Here is a 19,917-nt window from a genome sequence, read left to right as displayed (position 1 = left end):
TGGAGGGCACCTTCACCCCGGGCGCTCACAGTCAGTGCGGAGGTCACTGGGCGGGCGGGCCGGGTCCTGCCCGGGGACATCTGTCAGCCCCTGCCCTCCCTCCTAGAGAGCCAGTCGAGTGGCTTTTCAAAGAACCCCGTCAGGTTCTAGGGAAAGGGCAGCCCGCACCTGTTCGCGCCAAACTCTTCAGGCGCGCTGTCTGTGTGGATGGACTTTGGCTCGCAGTGGCTGGAGGGAGGAGGCCACACTATCTTTGTCCATCACCTCCGTTTTCCAGCGGGGAGGCGGAGGCGGAGGCACCTGCTGTACCGAAACTCTAAAGCTCTGCGGCTCTGGACTTTCACCCCTCCTTTCAGTCAAACCATACCTGTGGATTCATACGGTTTACTGAGTGTGCGTGCGTGCGTGCGTGCGTGTGTGTGTGTGTGTGTGGATTCCTACGGTTTACTCTGTGTGTGTGTGTGTGTGTGTGTGTGTGTGTGTGGTGCCTCAGCACCTCCCCACCATCAGTGTAAAACCTCGAAGATTTACAGTCCATTTTGGAATTAATTCTTTACCAAAATTGATCCTTTAAGGGAATCTTTGAAAATTGTGTTTTACCAGCTTGCTTTTTTGTTTGTAGGCACAGTTAGTTAGGTTTATGGACTTGGCTTTGAAAAAGGTGACATTTGAAGAATGCCCCTCATAGTCTGATCACTTCTAAATTGTGAGCCCTTCTGAAGTTGTTGACCCTTTTTTTGTTTGTTTGTTTGTTTGTTTTGTGGGTTTTTTGGGGTTTTTTTTGTACCGGGGATCAAACTGTGATCCTTGTGCTTGCAAGGCAGGCAGGCGGCAGAACTACTGAGCTAGATCCCAGCCCTTGTTGACTCTATAATGACTTTGAACCATAAAAGAGACCATCTTAACAAATCAGGATGAGCTATCAGTTTCAGTTGACTGTATTTGTATTTTTTATGACGTGATTAGCTAAGTTGAGAATTAACTTCAGTTCATGATTGACAACTGCAAAGGTGTATGTAGGTTCTAGACTGAAGGTACTTATTACATGTTCAGGTACTAAAACTAGGCAGTTAACATAGTCTATATTTGCTTGAAATAAGTTGCTGTTGTAATTTTAGAGAAAAAGATCTACTTTGACCTTAAATCTTTTTCTCAGATTAAAAACTTCTTAACTATGTATTTATACAAACCTGATGATGAATTAATTTGAATCATGTAAAATCTGATTTTCTAGAAATTGAATTAAAATAATAACAGTAACTAACACTGCAGTACCTTCAATGTGCCAAACTAATGCTTTTCACATTTGTGCTCATTTAGTTTTTACATGTAGCCCAGTAGGGGTGTTTCTGTCTCGTGAGGAGTAAGTAACTTGGCCGAGGTCATGCAACTGATGAGTGATAGGACGGGGATTTGGACTCAAGCTGCAGAGACCAGAGCCTGCTAATGATCAAACGGTGCCTGTTAGAAGTCTGTTCTTAGAACTAGAAGTTGCCTGGCACATAGATTTTCAAAGATAAGTTTTGATGCTATACTTTTTTCTTTTGTTTTGTCTTTGTTTTTGCTTTTGTTTTTGTTTTTTTGAGACAGAGCCTTGCTATGTAGTCCAGGCTGGCCTTGATCCTCAGTCCTTCTGCCTCAGGCTCCCATGTGCTAAGATTAAAGGATGCACCACCATACCTAGCTTGTTACTTCTTAATGCTCACAGTTACTATGTTCAGAGGGAAAAATAGCAGGATAAGGATGTTATGCCAGAACATGAGCTTTACCAAGACAGGGACATCATTTTTTTTAGTGATTTAACTTAGGGGTCTTGAGCATTCTCTGGCATGTGCATGAATGAGTCTCCAGGAAAGGTTTAAAAAATCCTGGATTTTTTAAAAAATGATAGATGGGATTTATTTCAAGCCATCGATAAGAAATAGTATTTCTCTCAGAGGTGCAATTTAAAGTGTAATTTCTGTTGTAGAATTGGAGATCACATTTTGAAACAAAAATTGTTTTTAAAATGTAGACACAATGTTGGAACTTTCTAAGAATGATGAAGTTCTATGGAGGCAGGAAAGATGTTTGTGTCATGTTTCTTCCTCAAACAGGCTTGGAGGAAGGACTTTTCCTCTTGTTCATTTCAGGTATTTTCCATCCAATGTTGTCTCTTTAGAGTAAATGAAATATTCTTGTTAAATATTTTCTGAGCTGGGAATAATATAGCTCTAGTACAGCGGTAGCATATGCAAGCCCCTGAGTTTGATCCCCAGCCCTGAAAAAAAAAAATCTTTGAAAGCTTTTCCTATAGTTGAAAGTAATATTTGGTTGAGAAATTTTTAAGTTTACAATGTAATTTTATATATCAAGTTGACCAGGCTATTGTATGTAGCTATTTAATCAGATATTAATTGAGGTGTTGTGATGGTATTTTGAAGATGTGGTTAATATCTACACTCAGCTGACATTTTGCAGGGGGGCTTTTGAGACAGGATCTAGCTGTGTAGTTCGGGTTGGCCTGGAACTTCTATAATCCTGCCTCCTGGGATTATAGGTGTGTGCCACCACACCCAACAACTTTAAAGAGTTTACCCTTAATAACAATCTGTATATCTGTCTAGATTTAGTTGTAGATATTTATGTTTATATCTGTATCTCTCTATCTGTATATCTGGTTTTGAATTGCTGGACCATCCTGACACCACTTTTGCACCAGGAATGGTTCTAGAGAATCACAAAGGTTGAATTTTCTGATTGGCCCTGTAGTATTTGATATTTGTTCTCTAATCTAGTTACATTTAAAGGCTCCAATGACATTTCCAGTAATGAAGAGGACATTGATAGTTCATGGCATAATATGGCAATAGAGATTTGCAAAATTTCACCACTCGACACTCCAACTGAAATGCTTGTAGAAGGCAATGGCCTGAGTGATCATGTATTTGATAAAACATTTTTGTCAAAACTAGTGAGCACCATGATATTGGCTTATTATTGTCCACTGTGCCTGATAAAATACAAAAGGAAAGAATGAGTTCAGGATTTCAAAGTCTCAGTTCAAGATCCACATAAATGACTTGGAAATTTCTATGTCTACCCTAAAAAGACACTTCTCTCCTATAGCCTCAGAACTGAGTGGAGCTGTTAATCTGCCAAATGCTTTGTCTTAATATCTGTCATTAAAGGCCACCAAATGCAGTTTCCTTTAATCTGGGAGGCCTATGCTGTTCTCCACAGGGTGGGTCAACTCTCCAGAACTATATTGTCATTTAGACCACAAGGACTTTTCGTTGGTTGAGTTGCGTCCCTAAAGATCCACGTGTTGAAGTCCAAGCCCTTGCTGACTCTGATTGTGATCTCCTGTGGGAATAGGGTTGTTGCAGATGTGACTAGCTAAGATGAAGTCACACTAGAGTAGGCTAGACACTAATGCAGCCAGAAAATGCTATGTGAAAATGAAGGCAAATGCTTTTATAAGCTAAGGAATGTCAAACATTGCTGGCAAATCAGAAGCAAGGAGAAAGGCATGAACAGATTCTTCCTTGCAACCCTCAGAGGGCACCTACCCTACCGAAAGCTTGGTCTTGGACTTCCAACTTCCAGAACTAGAAACAATAAATTTCAGCTGTTTAAGGCACTTAGTATGTGGTTCTCTGTTATGGCAGTCCCAGCAAACTAATGCAGACCTGGGTCACCTTTCCCTTAAGAAGATTGGCCCATCATAATAATGACATTAGGCTGAGTGGACTAGGAAGTGAGAAGAAACAATTATTCCAGACTTTCAGATAAAACATTTGTAAATTATAAGGGGGGAAATAGCCAACAAAAATTCTGGGGCTCTATCTCACTGAAATTTCTGGGGGTCCTTCTAGTGGTGTAAGGCACATCCCACCTGCAAGGGAAAAAGAACACAGGGGCCTCTTTAGACCTTGACAGTGACAAATTCCTTACTTGTTCCTGCTACTCCCCCATCAGCCGCTAGTTCTGAATGGGCCCAGCATAACAGCAGGGCCTTCAGCAGGCCCACAGGGGCCATGTGCTACCACAGGTCCGCAGCACTGGGGTTGGCAGTGGCTGAAGACAGCCGCTCAGAGGCTCGGCAGGTTCTTGTGGGTGAGTCCCTCACAGATCCTTAGGATTTTGTGACAGAGCCTTGCATTCCTCTGTGGATAACTGTCCTCCTTTGGGAAAATCTTTTTTATTCCTAGGCTTAGTGGAGCCTGGACACGGAGCTGTGGGCTGCAGAGTTATCCTGCAAACTGTGTTAGGATCTGTTCATCAGGCTGTCCATGTAGTTCTCAAGTGATCAGACCTCCTCATGGAGTCAGTGCGTGAAATAAATAATACATATGTAGTGCATAGAACAGAGCCTGTGAATTTCTACTTCTCTTATCACAGCTAAAACTGCTACTTTAATGTCATATAGTCATTAGGACATTTGAGTGTAGAATTTTTTGTCTTAATACAGCTAGGAAAAAAGTGATTTTCTTGAATTCATGTAAACCTGAGCAGCGGTTTGAAATGGTGACAAGTCTGAGGCATTTTATATGCTGTCACTTCCTGAGTTCCTCCGGGAATTAGCAGTGGCAACAATGGTCCACCATCTCTGGGTGAAAGTGTAGCTGGGCCTTACACATGTACAGCAGCAGCTGAAGAATTGAAGAGAGAGGAGAGTCCTCAGAAAGGAAGGATCTGCCCAGAGAAGTGGGAGGTGGGCTGCTCAGAGCCTGCGGCTCCTTCCCTCTCTTGTGTCTGCAGCACATGTAGTTTACGATCATCTGGGGGAGTCGGTACGTATACGTAATACACCTCGATTCGTCTTTTTCAATCTCCTTTCCTCCTGGATCACTCCTTCCTTCTCTCAATCCCTTTTCCCATTTTCATTTTTATTGATACTATTATTTATGTCATGTGATGACATATAACGTTTACATTCATTTAGGTTATTAGGTTCCCAAATATGATATCTTTATTCTGATTATTTCCCCTTACCCTTCATCTCTCCCCTCACCCACATTCTCCTGAACCACGTCCTATTTACAAGAGATCCATCCCCTTGTCCCTGTTTATCCATCCTTTATTGTGTTCTTTGTTTGTATTTTGCCTTACTCAAAAGAGAGATACTATATGGTATTTAAGCTTATGTCTGATTTATTTCACTCAAAATTATATTTTCCATGTGCATCCATTTTCCTACAAATGTCTCCAATTTGTCCTGTAGAGCAGAATAGTATTCCATTTTATATATAGGTACCACATTTCCTTTATCCAATCATGTGTTGATGGGTATTCAGGCTGCTTCCAGCATTTAGCTGTAATTGTGCTGCTATAAACATTTGTATGTATGTGTCACTGTAGTATGCTGTCTTTGGCTCTTTGGGGGAGATGCCTGGATCTCTGCAATTTTGGTGTTTGACCTTGTTGTTCAGAATGTGGAAGGTATAATATGAATAACATTACGTGGAAGTAACTCAGCCATGATAAAGAGCCTGACCCCAAGTGACAACCCAGTTTGTCATCCAGGAGAGGGTGCTGGACTTCTGAGGGGATATGGGTGCGTGTGTATTAGAACAACAAGTTACAACTGGCCTGACATAGAACAACTTGGATTACGACCAGAATTTTAGTTTTAACTTACAAAGTCTTGAGTTACGACACAAATATTGGCAGCTTGTGTTTCCAGATGGTCTCAAATACAGATTTAATGCTTAAAGAGTTCTGGAACATTACAACATCCTTTCCTGTATGGGATTAATTGCAAAATCCTAGGCCACTGTTTCTCTAAGGACCCTGAGATCTGCCTTCGTACAGGAGAGAGACTTGAAGGCTGTGTAGAGGACCCTGGGCCTTTAATTGACCAACTTTAGTTACAACCAACCCTCAAGAACAAATTGAGTTTGTAAGTCAAGGGTCTACTGTAAATGAGAAGTTTTTATATTTGAGGGTGCTATTTATAGTGCATTAAAATTAGAAACAATCTAAATTTATAAGAGCAAGAGAACAGTTGTGGGTTATTGGTTTATTTTCAGAATGATGAAGTATTTCTTATCCAGCTTTTCATGCTTCTCATGAGAGGTCCACATTCAGGGCTTTGGGAACTGTTCTGGATATGTGTTCCAAGATGCTGTAGTTAACAGGTCATGCCTACTTTCCCAGCCAGCTTTACCATGCCCCTGATCTCCTGTATCAGTCGTAGTATTTGTTCATCAATTTACTATCTATGGAAACAGTGGTTAGGCTATTCATTCCTCTCAAATTTGTCAATTTGTTTTCTCTCTTAGTCTGGCTAGAGGTCTATCAATTTTCTTCATTTTTTTCCCCAAAGAACTAGGCTTTGATTTTGACAAATTACATTTTCATTTATTTCCTCCCTTTGAGTCTCTTACTCTGTGTATGGCTCCCAAATTTAGGCACATAATCTGTCTATTGTTGGTTTATCTCTAGATTAAAATTACTAAATCTACCCTCACACCTGGGCTTGTGTGGTGCTGATCAATTTGCAGGAGCTGCTGTACAGCAGGAGTCCTGTGTGATTCCTGTGCTAGTGCTGGGGCGAAGTCCTCTGTGTGCAGTGGACCTGGCGTGGAGTCTGAGAGGAGCTCACGTGGGATGGTGTGGCCTCAACACCCAGCACCAGGCCTCATGCTGTTTGCTTCCTGTGAGCCTATAAACACCAGCCTTCGTAAGGTCTGCAGGACAGTTTACTGTGTCCTGTTCAAAGGATGCACATTTATAAGGGCCGGGAATTTAGCTCAGTGGCACCATGCCTGCCTCACAAGCATGAGGTGCTAAGTTTGATCCCCGATACCAAGACAAGAAAGAGAGGGAGGGAGGGAGGGAAGAAAAGAAAAGATTAAATTTAAAAGTTATAGAACCTTGGGGCCGGGGATCTGGCTCAGTGGTGCCACTACCTGCCTTACAAGTACAAGGTCCCAAATTCAATCCCTTGTACCAAAGAAAAAACCCCACAAAAAATAAACGTTGCAGAACCTTAGCAGTTTCCTCTGCATTAGGTAGCAGTGTTGTCTTTTTACGTCCTAGTACTCAATGATTAATATTTAAGTGGATTGGTTTAAAATGGGAACCAATGTATAATATACCTTTTCTTTTTCATACCTAGTCTCTCTAGAAGCTGCAACCCAGCCCCATCTTTAGAATGCAGTGGAACGTACTGCGGACTGTGTCTCGGCTGGCACATAGGACGTGCCTGGGGTCGCACACAGCTGGGCTATTTGAACACTGTCAGCATGTGAAGGGACCATTGTTTTTGCACCATGCCAAGTCCAGAGTGGTTTGTGCACAAAGCCCTCAGGAGAGGTGGCTGTGCTCACCTGTGGCCCAGTGCCTGGCAGAGGAGCGGAAGCCACTGTCTGCACGGCCTCTCCAGCCCAGGGTCCTTCGCCATGAACAATGGGTGCGGGATGTTTCGTCTGCCAGGAGTTTATCATCCAGTGCCACCCAGGGGATGCCTTCAGAAAAAAAGGAAGAGCCTGATCCTCTGCAAGACAAATCTATTAGTCTTTATCAGCGGTTTAAGAAGACATTTAGACAATATGGGAAAGTTTTGATTCCTGTGCATCTAATAACTTCTGGTGTTTGGTTTGGAACATTTTATTATGCAGCCATAAAGTAAGTTTTTGCTTTGTTGGCCACTATTTATCAATGTTAATCTCCTTCATAGTTCTGCTGATTGAAAGCCTTAAGTTTTTTTTTTTTTTCTTAAGCTTTTGTATCTTTCACTGATAGAGGACAACTACTCTCTGATGCTCTTTTTTGTGTTTTAAGATGAACAGCTAACACTTGCTTACTGTGTAAGGGAATTGTGGAATACTGTGTGTGTCACCTTCTTGGCCCTTAATGACCACATGAAGCTCAGGTAGTGAAGTCTCTCCCACTTGATGAGTGAAGAGAAGCCCGCCCCGGCCAGGGGAAGTGGGAAGAACTCAGTGGTGGAAGGTGTGGACCGAGCTGGAATCCCACTTAGCTCATCCACAGGGCAGAGGTCCTAGAAGTGAAGTGCTGATCTTAGAAACTTAGCAGCACCATGAGCTTTGTACTGACAGGTTTGTTAGAGTGTAAGTAAATGTCAGCAGATAGCTGTTTTGCTGTATGATTGGATTGGTTAGGATGAGAAATTCATAAGGTACCTTTCAGCAGAGCCTGGCTGCTATCAGGAAAACAAAAATGAACAGGTCACAGACTTGTGCTTTGATACTGCTTACTTCGTGACTTTAAGGTCAGGCCTTCCAAAGTGCCTGGTGGCCTGATCCCCAGGCCTGTGGAACATAACGTTTCTAAATGCATCATTTTTAAATATGGTTCCTTCCTGATAAGTCATGCATGCCACCCTCCTGGGGAGCAGGGGTACCCATGCTCCCCACAGGCCGTCCTGGCCCCTTCAGCGCTCCCACTGAGTTCAGTGCCGTCGTACTTCCTAGAGTGCACTGCTATTTCATAATGATACTGAATGGCTTGAGATGAAAGCACTGATGATCTAGAGCAGCTGTTTGTGAAGCTCACCCTGGGCGGAGGTTCTTCACTTCCCAGGATGGTAGGTGGAGTTGGTGCTCCTCTTTGAGAAACACAGCCTCCCGGAGGTTTGTATACACAGTGCCTCTTTACCTGGTGCGTGCATGCTGCTCCCTTCTCCCCGTTTGTGTCATTTCCTGTGTTTTGTCTTTAGGAATTGTGCCTCTCTTTGTGGGAGATCTTGGGTGTGCTTTGTGGAAGCATTTCAGGATATGTTTAATATTTACAAAAGTCTTATAAATGCCCTTAGTTTTTTGACAAAACATAAAGTTGTGTTCCATTTTGAATCCGAGTTCTTAAATGCATTCAGTCCTGCTCCTAAGTGCGTGGCTTTTTACATGCTCAGGTTTTATTTCTTGAGCCACTGCAGGGTCCTGGGACTCCATCCCATGGAAGGAGACAGAAGCAGTGCTTGTTCCTTCTGGGCCTAGCAGAGAAACCCAGGATTTTAGTTACTGACGGTGAGAGTCCCACCTGAGCTATTGAAAAGAATCTTTTTTTTTTTTTTTTTTATTGTCACTAGTCTTCGGTAAGCAAGTTCTACTGTGAGAAAAGCAGAAGCACAATAAGTCCCACCTGCTATTGAAAAGAATCTTTTTTTTTTTTTCCTTTTATTGTCACTAGTCTTCGGTAAGCAAGTTCTACTGTGAGAAAAGCAGAAGCACAATAGACTGGGGTGTCATTCTGCAGCAGATTCCTTCTGAGTCTCTTCTCCTCTGTGAACAGCACCTTTCTTATTTCCATCTTCCCCTCTCTGCAGACTGTCCAGACTCAGTGGTGAGACTGTCCTTTGAGATCATACCTTCAGTTGTCACAGCTGTTCTCAGGCCAGAGAGCAGAATGTCATTTTCTTTTATTAACTCAGCACCGAAGTTCTCAGACTTCTGAGCTGTTTTATTTCAGGGAAAGCTAAATTGTGCAGGCTAGTGGATTTTATTTCATGGTGGAGCTTTGTGGCTATTCCTGTTTGGCATAAGCAGGACAAACAGCAGATGCTCCTGTTCGACTCAGACCCTCATTGATGAAATACATGGGACAGTCACTTACTTTTTATCTTGCAGAAGCCACTGTCCCATGATGCTATCCTTTGTGCTCGATGTTTTAATTTATTTTTGTTTCATTCTTATGATAGTTTTTTAGTAAGCACACACTTTTGTATTTGGCCAGGTGTATGTCTTTTTTAACCCTTCACAGTTTCTGCTAAGTGAACTGATTTATTTGTTTTCAGTTTTTAATGATTTATTCTTTGTGTATTGTTTTCCAACTTTTAAAAAACAATTATTAGTACATGCTCGCTATACCTAATGATCGCGTTCAACAGAAGGGGTGTGTACGTGTACGCATAGCACATATTCTGTTTTGTCCCCTTTCCCTCCCCTCGCTCCAGTCCTTCTTCCCCTTCACGATTATAAAAGCTCTACTTCCATTTTTCCTTTCAGTTCTTTTTTTGCGGGGAGGGTGTTGAGACAGGGTCTTGCTATGTAGTTCAGGCTGGCCTGGAACTCATAGCAATCCTCCTGCCTCGGCCTGCCGAGTACTGAGATTGCAGGTGTACACCACCTTGCCCAGCCTTCTTTCAGTTTTTTTTTTCAATCCCTTTTCCCTTCTTTCCCTCTCCCTTTTCTCCACTTCTTGTTCCCCTTCCCATTTGAGCAAATTCTTCCTATTTCCTAACATCTCTCCCATTCCATTCCTTATTTATACCTAGATTTCTCATACAAGTGAAGTAATGCAATATTTAAACTTGTGTGCCTGATTTATCTCACTTAAGATTATAGTCTTGAGGTGTATCTATCTAAAAATGCCTCATGTTTATCCTTCATGGCAGAGTAGTGTTCCATTATATATAAATACATTTCCTTTATCCATTGATCTGTCAGTGGCCATATAGGTTGCTTCTAAGATTTAGCTATTATGAACTGAGCTGCTATAAATATAGGTATCAGCCAGGCATGGTGGCACACACCTGTAATCCCAGCACTCAGGAGGCTGAGACAGGAGGATTGCCACAAATTCAAGGCCATCCTGGGCTACATAGTGAGACTCTGTCTCAAAGAAAACAAAACAAAAAACCCATGGGTATGCATGCATCACTGTAATATGCTGTCTTTAACTCTTTCAGGATCATACCTAGCAGGGGAATAGCTGGGCCAAGTGGAAGCCCTAGTTTTATGATAACTGCAGTGGCTGTGCCAATTTATATACTCCACCAGCAATGGAGAAGGAGAGGGTTCTTCCCCACCCCACGCAGCCTGGCCAGCATCTGTTGTTGGTTGATTTCTTGATGCTGGCCATTCTTTCTGGAGTGAGATGGAATCTTGTTTTAATTTGCGTTTCTCAAATGGCCAGCAACCTTGAGCATTTTTTTCATGTGTTTATTTGTCATTCATACTTCTTCATCTGAGAAGTGTCTATTTCAGATGCCCATTTTTGGATTGGGTCTTTAAATTTGTGGAGTCCAATTTTTTTTTTTAGTTCTTTATACAATTAGACATTAGTCCTCTGTCTGAGGAGTAGCTGGCAAAAATTTTCCCCATTCTGTAGGTTGTCTCTTCACCCTGTTATTTGTTTGCTGTGCAGAAGCTTTTTAATTTGATGTTATTCCATTTGTTGTTTCTTTGTAATATTTCCTGTGCAACTGGGTGTTTGTTTTTTTTTTATAAAGTCTTTACTTACACCTATGTTTTCAAGAGCAAATAGATTCTATTCTAATATTTAGATCTTTGATGCATTTTTACTTCATTTTAGTGCATGGTGGGAGATAGGGGTCCAGGTTCAATCTTCAGCATGTAGAAAGCCAGTTCCCCCCCACCATTTGTTACAGGGGCTATCTTTCCTCCACTGAAGATGTTTGGCCCCTTTGTCAAAGATAAGGTCGCTAAATGTGCTGGAATTATTTCTGCATCTTTTGTCCCATTGATCTACAAGTCTGTTTTTTTACTAATACCATCCTGTTTTTATCACTGTAGCTTTGTAGTGTAACTTGAAATCTGTGATTGTGATGCCCCTTGCCTTGCCCTTGTTGCCCAGCATTACCTCTGTTATTCTAAGTCCCCTCTGGTGAATTTTAGGGTTGTTTTCTCTAGTTCTGTGAGGAATGCTACTGGTATTTTGATCGGGATTGCATTAAATCTGTATAACAGTTTTGTAAGTATGGTCATTTTCACTAAATTGGTTCCACCTATCCTAGAACAAGGAATATCTTTCCATTTTCTGATATCCTCTTTTATCTCCTTTTTCAGGGTACTGTAATTTTCATTGTAGAGGTCTTTTACTTATTTGGTTAAATTAATCCCTAAGTATTTCATTTTTCTTGATGGTAGTAAATGAATAGGTTTTATACAGCGGTCTTAGTTGGAACTAGGAATGATTAACGGAATAATTTCATAATTGTATTGGTGCTGGAAATGAAATTGGCATGTGAAAGAAGGATTCTACTGTATAGCATTATCAGTGACTCCGTGAGGTCATGGAAAGGCTGACTAGTACTGAGCCACAGTGGGATTCTGTTACCTTGAAAGAAAGGGGAGAAAAGATTGAGACTACTGATACAAAACCAGATTGGGCTCATAACCAGTTTTTTAAACTTATCTTTTTAGAAGTTCCTCACACTGTTCTTCTGTCCTCTCACTTTTTGGTTTTTTTTCGGGGGGCAGTGTTGTTTTTTGTTTTTTGGGGGGGTACCAGGGATCAAACTCAGGTCCTTGAGCTTGCAAGGCAAGCGGCGGCATGACTGAGCTAAATCCCTGGCCCTGTCCTCTCACTTTTGATGATAGGTATCTTTAATGGTCCATGGTCCCTCCTTGGTGGTTAGCAGTATCCCTGACTGCTTATTATTATGGTGAAATCCGGACTCCTTTCCCCCAGTTGATGAAATTATTTTTTAATATTAGAAATAAATTAAATGTTTAAAGCTGCCATGATAATGAGTCTAGGCAGTTTCCTTTCTGAATGACAAGGAGAAAATCCAGTCACAGTGGAGCCATGTGGGGCCTGCCATGAACAAGGGACACACAAGGATACCAGGGATGGGACAGAAAGATGTGTTGTGTCCCCCAGCATGAAGCACAGAGCCAGCCCCAGCTGTCACTTCCCTGTGGGAAAACATTCACAGAGTCTGTCTGCAGGAAACCACCAGACAAGCCCACCTGGGCCAGTAGCTGCCTGGACGCCTCAGTAGCACATTCAGAGGCAGCAGGGAGGTGCTTCTAGGAAGAGGGCTCAGTAGAGGAAAAGCAGCAGAAAGTTTTTATGTAAATTATATCAAATTAATGTGCTTTTGTATTAGCCATGTACGGTTGTGTATGTTAAGTTTCCTAATGTGCTGACTGTACTGTTAGGTGATATCCTTGTGCAGACTTAGGGGGAGAGGGTCACGGGCTGTCCAACGCAAGGGGAACACACACGGCAGGCTGTCCGGGTGGCTGGTGGGAAGCTGATGTACAGAACTCAGGCTTCCGGCCCAGCTCAGACCAGAGATTGCAGCCTTCCCTCCCTCCGAGAACTGGTTGCAATTTATACTAATTGTTCTTTACCTGTCTCTTAAGTCTAATAACAGAAGCAGCCTTAGAATAACTGAAGTTTTGTCAGCCCCACAGTCCTTTATTCTCTGCATAATAGCACACAATAAGTGATACAGTAAGTCCTCGACTCACCACCATTCGAGTTGCGAACGTTCAGACGTGAATGGACCTTGCATCAGGACTATTCTTAGAAGCATGCAAATCTCACAAGCAGCTCACGTGCCTGTGAACATTGTCACAGTCGAGCTGCTGTACAATGCCATAGTGTACAGTAGCGCAGCGCTCAGTCAGAGCCCAGCTTGTCTGGAAAGAAGAGGAAAAGCGGTGGTGATGTGGAGGGGACTGCTAGGAAGTACAAAGCAATGTACATTGCACATTGTGTCAAAGGGGTATCCAACTCACTTTGTCAGACTTATAAATAAATCCAAGTTGCAAACACTCTCCTGGAACAGAACTTGTTCGTAAGTTGGGGACATACTCTACTTAAATACCCTTGCTTTACAATAATGGTCTTCCCTGATGGTTAATTTTAAAGGCAGGAGGAAAAAATCTGAAGTCTTGAAGTATGAGTTGGAGCATTCTAAGGAAGTGGTTTTTGGGTGAAGAAACAAAGATCAGTTAAATTATTCTGACCCTGTTCTCTTAGTTTGTTATTGATTTTGCTCTAGTGTAAAATTTCCTCCCAGAACTGGGGATTAAACCCTTGGCCTTGCACAACTAGACCAGAATTTTGTTTTATTTTGTTTTGATTTTAAGTTTCCCAGGCTGGCCTTGAACTTGAGATCGTCCTGCCTCAGCCCTTACTTTCTAAATACACTAATATTCTATGCAGATGGTAGGATGCAGCTTAAAATTGATGCCTCTGGGTATACTATTGTTCTTTAAGTAAGATATTAGAGTGAAATTAAAGTGTTCGGTAATGCAGAATCAACTTCAAACTTTGGTAATCTTTGCCACCTGCCTCACAAGCACAAGGACCCGAGTTTGATCCCCAGTACCAAAAAAAAAAATAATAATAATAATCAGTAATCTTTAAGATATTTATCCTTAAAATCTTGTTTATATGTAACTTACTTTGTTTTTTTCCCAGAGGAGTGAATGTCGTTCCTTTTCTAGAGCTCATTGGGTTACCTGACATGATTGTGAACATCCTGAAAAACTCCCAGAGTGGAAATGCTCTGACCGCCTATGCCATGTTCAAGGTGGGTGCCACCAGTTCAGTCCCCTAGAACTTCTGTGAGCTCATGATGCTTACCAAGGTGGTGGTCATGTTGTTGATGTTTCCCCTGTTGACGTTTTGTTTTGCCTCAATCAGGTTTTCATGCCACCCAACTTCTTAGTGACATTTAGCAATTATTTTGCTGTTTCTATTTTCTTAGCAAGTAAAGTAATAAGGTTTAATAAAACCCAGATTGTTTTCAGTGGTGTCGCTTGGGCCTAGTTGTTAGCTCTTTTAGACATTCATAGCCTGACTGTCCTCTGGATTCAGACGTTATAAAGTTTCCACACCTGTGAGTCTTTTTTAGAAGAGAAGATTTGTCATGAACTGTGGAATTTAGCCATGTTAATGTCATTTTTTACAACAGACAAAAATCTTATGCGGGTCCACAATGCTTCTAAGAAAGAAGGAAAACAAGTAGAAAATGCTTGGAACCTAGGTGTTACTTTATTTATTTGTGTTGTATAAAAATTCCTAGAGTTGTAGTTTACAGTGTTACTCAGAAGTAGCATTGTCTTATTCTGCTGTCCCTGTTAGAGTCCTCTGGAGTGTTGGAATGTTCTCTCCTTGGTTGTAATTTTGTCTAAATGGTTAGAGCTTAAGTGCTGGGTGGCTCTCCCTTACAGTGTATTAAATTAACAAGTCAAGTCCCTGGTTACAGTGGGCACACTTGAACTGTGACAACTCTGGTGCCTGGTGGTGCTGTAGCTGCACCCTCCTCTGTGGTCCATGGCCACACCCCATCAGTCCCAGGCTCACGCTGCAACCTGGGTTTCTCTTTTGTTTCTCATACTACCCCTGACGGCTCAGATCCCAACCTCCTCCCATGTGTCTGCACCGGGTCTGGGGGCCAGTGTGAGCTTGTGCATGGAGGCAAGCCGGCACACTGGTGCCCGTCAAGGGGCGTGTGGGCTATCCTGTGCGTTTCCAGGAACCCATGTTCTGAACAGCACAGCGGGCACAGCGATGGCCTGTTCCTCGGGCAGAGCCTACATGGGGTTTGGCAGAGGTGAGGTGGGAGCAGGGTAGCCCTGGGGCTTGTGGGACTGTGGGGGATGCAGTCATCCTGCCCCAAGCTTCATTCACATGTGTCCAGGGACCCCTCTGGGCCAGGTTGTGTGGGAACAGGTGTTCCCAGAATGTGCACAGGAGGGAGCCTCCCTTGTTGAGGGACACGATGCAATGTGGCTGCAGATCTTCGTGAGACACTGAAGCATTTTCTCTGACTGGTTATTGCCCAGTACAAAACTCCACCTTCATTTCGCTCATAATCACATGCTGATATGCCTGGCTGTTTTCTTTTCAAGATTGCAACGCCTGCCCGCTACACAGTGACTCTGGGAGGAACGTCCTTCACTGTGAAGTATCTGCGTGGTCGTGGCTACATGTCAACCCCACCGCCAGTCAAGGAGTATCTGCAGGACAGGATGGAGGAGACCAAGGACAGACTCACAGAGAAGATGGAGGAAACCAAGGACAGACTCACAGAAAAACTGCAAGAAACCAAAGAAAAGGTTTCCTTTAAGAAAAAAGTGGAATAGGGTGCCTTATATAACACAGCTCACAGACGTTTCGTACACTTTTACCCTCTGGAGACTTTGGGTAGAGATACAAGTTTTTGTTTTTGTTTTTTTGGTTAGTTACTTAAAAATACCAGTTCTCTGAGGGTTAAGGAATCTTGATACCTTTTTTAAAGTTAAACATCACTAGAAAAATCAGTGTTTTTGAAAATAAGTGAACCCAGTATAAGAATCTTGCATCATAGCAGCAATAAGTAGTGGCTACTGTCTTTCAAAGCCGGGCTCCTGGGCCTCCCAGGCCTGTAGGGTCACACCTGTGCTGCTGTTCCGGCCAGCTGGAGTTTGTGCATGCAAGGCAGGTGGCACCCAGATGACTAGATCCAGGCAGACTGTTCACACTGGATTGTAGTCTTTCTGTTACTCACCAAGGTTTAATGCATTCACTTCTCCTAGGGGAGCCACCTTGCCCCCCCAGGCTGCCTGTGAATGGGAGAGAACTTGGTCTTTCTATAACTAACTCTTACCTACCATTTAAAATAGAGACTTTATATGGAGAAGGTTGAATAAAAATCGTCTTATGTATGTAAATTAGATGTACTGGTTATATGTAAATGGAAAAAAAGCCTTTGAGGTTTAACCTAAAGCGCGTCAGGAGTCATGTATACTTTTCAAGTGTGTATATTAGTTGTCACTAGAACATCGAGATGTTTTGAATCTTTTTGTGGGGGAGAAATTGTTTTTGTTTTTGTTTTTTTGGTACCAGGGATCAAACTCGGGCCCTTGTGCTTGCGAGGCAGGTGGCGGAACCACTGGGCCAAATCCCCGGCCCTTTTGAATCGTTTTTCACTGCTTTAGCTGACGTTTTGGAAGATGAGTGACTCAGCTTGAGGTTGTCCAGCACCTGGAAGCTTGGGTGGCCACGGTGATGCCAGGCTGCCGTAGGGAGGGCTGTCCCTGCGTGGGAAACACTGCACTCGGCACAGCCCTGTGGGTTCCCAGCATCTTCATCCAAGCGAGCGTTAATTCATTATGGAGCAAATCTTAAAACTGGCTACAGTGATTTCTCTTACAGTGAAGGAAGATATCCTTGCATGGGCATTTTACGTGATTATTTTAACACATACCCAACAAGGCCGTAATTTGTATGTCTCCCTGCTGAGTGGCTCTGATTTGAATTCCATTTCCAGTGTTAAATAGATAAGTACTGGTGGTTCAAGTCACCCGATGGGACAGTCATGCACGTACCATTGGTGGTTCAAACTGACAGGAACGTGTTAATAGCAAACTTGCTGTTAGATTATCTGCTTCAATCAGGCCTGGTGGTACATGCCTGTAATCCCAGCACTTGGGAGGCTGAGGCAGGAAGGTTGCAAGTTTGAGGTAACCCTGGGTTACATAGTGAGATCCTAGCTCAAAAAAATAAAATCAAATCAAACAGAAAACCTGCCTGAAATGAAATTCAGCAGTTGTCAGAGAGGAAAGTTACTGGGACTGTGGGGACATTTGAGTACATATGTTTTCTTTTGCAGTAACAGCTTTTACTTCAATTCTAACCTTCAACTTGATGTCGGCAAAGGAGAAAGCCTCTTTAGATGTCTGCCTGCTACAACAAGGAGTGGTTTTTGTTCTTGCTCTGTACTGTGGGACTTGGGCCTTTGCACTGAGCTATGTCTCCTTTTTTTCATTTTTTATTTTAAGATAAGGTCTTGCTAAGTTGCTAAATTGTCCAGGCTGGTTGAATTTTCAACCCTGCTTCCTCAGCCTCCCAGAATGCTGGGATTAAACATGTGTGCCACCATACCTGGCTGTTTGGCAGGATTTTTGTGTCAAGTACTTAGTTTTGCCAAGTTTAGAGAATAAAGGGGAAAAAAGTTTACACTGCTACATCTGGTCTTTATATTCAGACACTTCTTAAGTGAATCTGCTGTGACTGAAATCTTTCTGGGAGCTGGGGAGTTGCAAGGTGGGATCTGAGACCTCGTCCTGTGTCGGTCTGGCGACATGATTTCTCTCCAGATGCAAAGTTCTGTGCACAGCATCATGTTGATGGGACATTTTCGCATCAAAATGCTATTAGCATGTTTTAGTGTGTTTATTGAATTCAGATACTAAATGATAAGTTATGAGCAAATTATTCATATACTTGAAACTGCCTGTGTTAAAATCCACTGTATGGAGAGGGAAGAGGTGGCACAGGTTTGTAATCCCACCTACTCTGGAGACTGAGGCAGGAGGGTGCAGTTCATGATCACCCTGGGTGACTTAGGGAGACCGTGTCTTAAAAAAAAATTTAATCTATTATCTAAAATAGTTTTCCTTTTACCTTTTATACTGCACGAGGCACATTATCCAATGGGAATGAATTGGGGATTCTTAGAAGTTACTAATCTTGTTGCATATGGTGGTATATGCCTGTAATCTCATCTACTCAGGAGGCAAGGCCAATCTACACAACTCAATGAGACCCTGTCTCAAAATAAAGAGGACTGGTGATGTAGTCCAGTGGTGGAACACATGCCTCGCACGCATGAGGGCTGGGTTCCATTCCCAAAGCACTGCAAAAGAAAGTTATGCATTCTTCATTTAACGACTAAGCTCTGTCCTGCTGCGAGTCATTAAATGAATTAACCACTAAATGATGAAATGTATAGAGTATGTCATTACAATATTCACAACAAAGAAATGGTCAGAGGAAACTCCAACTTGATGACTTTGCTTGTGTTTGCATAGCTCTTACGTGCGCTACTATAATATATAACAATATAAAACTATACAGTACAATCAGTAAAAACTTCCATACTGTATAAAAGAGGTGTACAGAACTGAACAAAAAGTAGTTGTAAGTTTGAACAGTGCACCTTGGCTGTAAGTCTGAACAGTCGTTAAATGGGTCATTAAATGAGGACTGTAAACCCAAGGTTGAAATTGCCTTTTCTGTAGGTATTTTCCAGTCCACTTGTGTTTGTCACCCTCAATTTCTTAACTATTGATAGTCTGTCATACACATTTCTCTGAAGACCTGGGACAGTGGAGGCAAACCTACAGTACACGTGCCACCGTGGGCTGTTACCATTGAAAGCTCTAACATGTTCCCTGTCACTGACAAAAGAGTTCTATTTTTTGGTGTCAGGAATGTTAGCAAAATGCTTTTGCCAGCATGCTGGGACCCAGTCCTGTGGCAGGCTGCAGGCAATTAGAGAGGTCTAGGGTGTGTTGAATTTACAGTAGTCTCAACAGGAAGCTGTCAGAGCCCTGTCCCATGCCTGTGAGCTGTGTGGAGCCTTCCTTCACAGCCGACCCGTGACCTCCAGCAGCAAGACCAGAGCACTGTGCTGGGATGCGTGTCCCTACTGGGTGGCAACTATGGCAGCGACCAAGCCCGTGTAAGACGGATAGACAGGAGTTGTTAGCACGTGAGCAGCTGACAAACGGGAGACCTGCACTGTCCACGCAGTGCCTCCTGTGCAAGGCCACAGCTGCCCATCAGCTCCAAGGCAGCTCTACACTGTTTCCCCATGGAGTGGGGCAGCTGAAGTGAAGAATGACCAGTCGACCTGATCCTGGATGAGGATAACACCAGAGAGAGGAGCATCTGAACCCCATGACTGTGGACATTAAGTCCAACAGCCCACACCAACCCCCATCCTGCAGACGTCTGCGGGACCAGGCCAGTAAGACCAGAGGAGGATCACAGTCGTCATCTCCCAAGGGCCTCTGCAGCAGGGAAGGAACCTCACAAAGCCATAGGCCCTAACTCTAGGCATAGAAAACTGATTGTGTGATCCAAAGACTGCAGGTCTTGGAAAGAAAGAACTTGTCCAAAACAATTTTCTTTGATATTTTTTCTATTTTATTTTTCCTTCAGGTTTTTTTTTGGGGGGGTCACCCCCTTTTACTTTCTTTTTTCTCCCTTTCTCTTATTTCTTTTCAACTTTGTTCTCTTCTTTTAATTTCTGTTTTTTTGTAGTTTGCCTTTTTCTTCTTTTTCTTGTTATTTCCTGAAACTGCTATCACTATTTTCTTTTACTCCTCAAATAGTAACCCCTACCTCACTTTTTTCTCCTCCTCATATCCCATTGAGTAATTTTTCAAACTTTGCTCTTTTCTAAACTTTTCTCTCTCTCTCTCTCTCTCTCTCTCT

General features: G+C 42.7%; 1 protein-coding gene across 3 annotated transcripts in view; it reads left to right on the top strand.

Annotated features, from left to right (window-relative positions):
- The window catches only part of Fam210a (family with sequence similarity 210 member A), a 27,393-nt gene extending 10,237 nt beyond the window's left edge, over nt 1–17,156 (top strand). Inside the window, exons 2-5 of one of the 3 annotated variants that reach the window (XM_010638990.2) lie at nt 4,627–4,633; nt 7,103–7,614; nt 14,128–14,239; nt 15,564–17,156. In XM_010638990.2, coding sequence (XP_010637292.1) covers nt 7,142–7,614; nt 14,128–14,239; nt 15,564–15,797 — 819 coding nt within the window. In that variant the 5' untranslated portion in view covers nt 4,627–4,633; nt 7,103–7,141 and the 3' untranslated portion in view covers nt 15,798–17,156. Of the gene's footprint in view, nt 1–4,626; nt 4,634–6,437; nt 6,673–7,102; nt 7,615–14,127; nt 14,240–15,563 lie in introns of those variants that run through there. The other 2 variants (XM_010638988.3, XM_010638987.3) reach the window with 2 other exon arrangements.
- Nucleotides 17,157–19,917: the final 2,761 nt, after the last annotated feature.

Source organism: Fukomys damarensis, unplaced genomic scaffold (genome assembly GCF_012274545.1).
Source record: "Fukomys damarensis isolate Sample0158 unplaced genomic scaffold, DMR_v1.0_HiC HiC_scaffold_30, whole genome shotgun sequence".
NCBI classification, from domain to species: Eukaryota; Metazoa; Chordata; class Mammalia; order Rodentia; family Bathyergidae; genus Fukomys; species Fukomys damarensis.
This window is presented reverse-complemented; position numbering and strand designations above follow the sequence as displayed.